This window comes from Cibotium barometz, chromosome 4 (genome assembly GCF_041138505.1).
Source record: "Cibotium barometz isolate CiBa-2024 chromosome 4, ASM4113850v1, whole genome shotgun sequence".
Classification (NCBI taxonomy): domain Eukaryota; kingdom Viridiplantae; phylum Streptophyta; class Polypodiopsida; order Cyatheales; family Cibotiaceae; genus Cibotium; species Cibotium barometz.
The window spans coordinates 20,388,931-20,389,337 of record NC_141049.1 but is presented as its reverse complement, the minus strand read 5'-3'; the positions used below and the strand labels follow the sequence as shown (position 1 = coordinate 20,389,337).

The 407-nt window shown below is 39.8% G+C and overlaps 1 protein-coding gene across 1 annotated transcript in view; it reads right to left on the bottom strand.

The window, feature by feature from the left end:
- LOC147639017 (uncharacterized) overlaps positions 1–407 on the bottom strand; it is a 5,491-nt gene continuing 5,084 nt past the window's right edge. The window contains exon 2 of the mRNA XM_086782581.1: positions 1–407. This exon is cut by the window's right edge and continues 136 nt beyond it. Coding sequence (XP_086638707.1) covers positions 59–407 — 349 coding nt within the window. The 3' untranslated portion in view covers positions 1–58.

Below are 407 nucleotides of genomic sequence, written 5' to 3'. Positions count from 1 at the left end.
ATATGGTATTTTACATGTTTGAAACTTTTTGAAAGTTGGATGTGTGGAACTTTTCATACTAATGATCATGGATGAAACAGTGCATGTCTCGTATGATCCATTTGAACTTTGGCTTTGTTTCCTTGAAATCAAAACATGCATCATCAATGTTCTCACCAAAGCCACCTAGCCAACAGACACGAGGGACACAATCCACAAAGACAGGATGACGATCGTTGACACCCAAGCTGACAACTCCAATCTTGTGAAGGTTTTGTTTGCTCTTAGATTCATTGCTCAAGCATACCAGTGAAACATCTTGAGCTAACTCCACCAACCAAGCATTAAAATTTAAGACTTGTGGCACGGTCCTCGAAATGTCAAGGATTCTTGTAGTTGAGAACATGAATCCTCCTTTGAAGGCACTT